Below are 1,272 nucleotides of genomic sequence, written 5' to 3'. Positions count from 1 at the left end.
TAAGGTAAGTTTTTGCAGATCTCTGAAATGAACCTCTGATTCTTACTTCTCCAAGATCTTTAGAACCAGATGTCAACTCCTATTAGTCTTTCTGCCTCACCTGTTATTGTTATTGAAGATTTCGACTTTGAAATAGAAGCAATGGAAGGACATGAAGCTAATGCAATTGTAATTTCTTCATCTGACGATGAATTCGTAATGAGCAACTCTGATGGTGAAACTAATGACGAAGAAGTAATCGCCATGAATGAGCTTGATGTCGAAATCAACGAGACATTTTGGTCATTGGAAGTTCAAGTGCCCATCCCTACTGCAAGGCACTTCTACTCTGTCATTACTCCAACACCTGAAGTTACGTTTAATTTTCTCATGAACTCAGGAGTATATTATGGCACACGTGAAGATATTGGCACTTGCCCTGGTGGTTCCCTCTTTAGCTTAAGATCTGCAGGGCAGCGTGGCATGGTATGGCGCTGTAATGGTATTCTGGACCTTACAATTGGTATTCGCTGCTGCCAAGGTACCATGGTTAGTCCAAGGCTAAACAGCTTCTTCGCTATGGAGTGGGTGTGGGGTAAGGAGAGACACCCACAGCTGGATGACCGATGACCCACCCACCTGTCCTTACCTTGGTCTTTTAAAAGCCTCCTACCTCCATGGCCATACCCCTCCGACTTGGTCAGCCTTGTCTTCCTTGGATATCTTTCTCATCATGTAGTTCTACACATCCTCCCCGTGGCCAGTCACCCATCCTGCCTTCCCTTGGCCCCCTACACTACTCCTTCATCTACTAGTCGCGGTATAGCCCAGTGGATGTGCAAACTTGGAAGGGTGGTGGAGGGCCTCCTAAGGTTAAAAATAAGTTTTATAAGTAGAATTTGGTATTGTAGTGACCACCAGATCTTAATATAAGATCAATATAGAGCAATATAATGCTACACTAGGTGAAAATTTATGGACAACCTTTTCGAAAAACACACATAATGGAGCGTATATCGTTAAGGGAATGCCTCCTCAGGATATTATCAATATGTTTGAATGGCAACAATGGACGGAGTATTTCTTCAAAATTTGGCGAACCAATCGCCGAAAATGAACGAGTAATGTCTACATTAGTGGTCGGAATCTGAACGGTCCAAACTGCAATTTTGGACAACATTCCGGACTCTCTTAATTCACGCTGGAATGATAGTTGTAATTAAGATGCATACCAATCTCAATTGTAGCCATCCACATTCCAGTAATAAATAATATATAATGGGCGTTGTTGCC

At 42.6% G+C, this 1,272-nt stretch overlaps 1 protein-coding gene across 1 annotated transcript; it reads left to right on the top strand.

Moving 5' to 3' along the window:
• Window positions 1-69: 69 nt before the first annotated feature.
• RHIMIDRAFT_242987 (uncharacterized protein) lies at window positions 70-609 on the top strand (the record flags this gene model as incomplete). The annotated part of the gene is made up of 1 exon (XM_023609879.1): window positions 70-609. One exon carries the CDS (start codon window positions 70-72, stop codon window positions 607-609), a length of 540 nt encoding a protein of 179 aa, XP_023460871.1.
• Window positions 610-1,272: the final 663 nt, after the last annotated feature.

Source organism: Rhizopus microsporus (genome assembly GCF_002708625.1).
Source record: "Rhizopus microsporus ATCC 52813 unplaced genomic scaffold scaffold_117, whole genome shotgun sequence".
NCBI classification, from domain to species: Eukaryota; Fungi; Mucoromycota; class Mucoromycetes; order Mucorales; family Rhizopodaceae; genus Rhizopus; species Rhizopus microsporus.
Note: the sequence above shows the minus strand (reverse complement) of the source record. Positions and strands in the feature narration are given on the sequence as shown.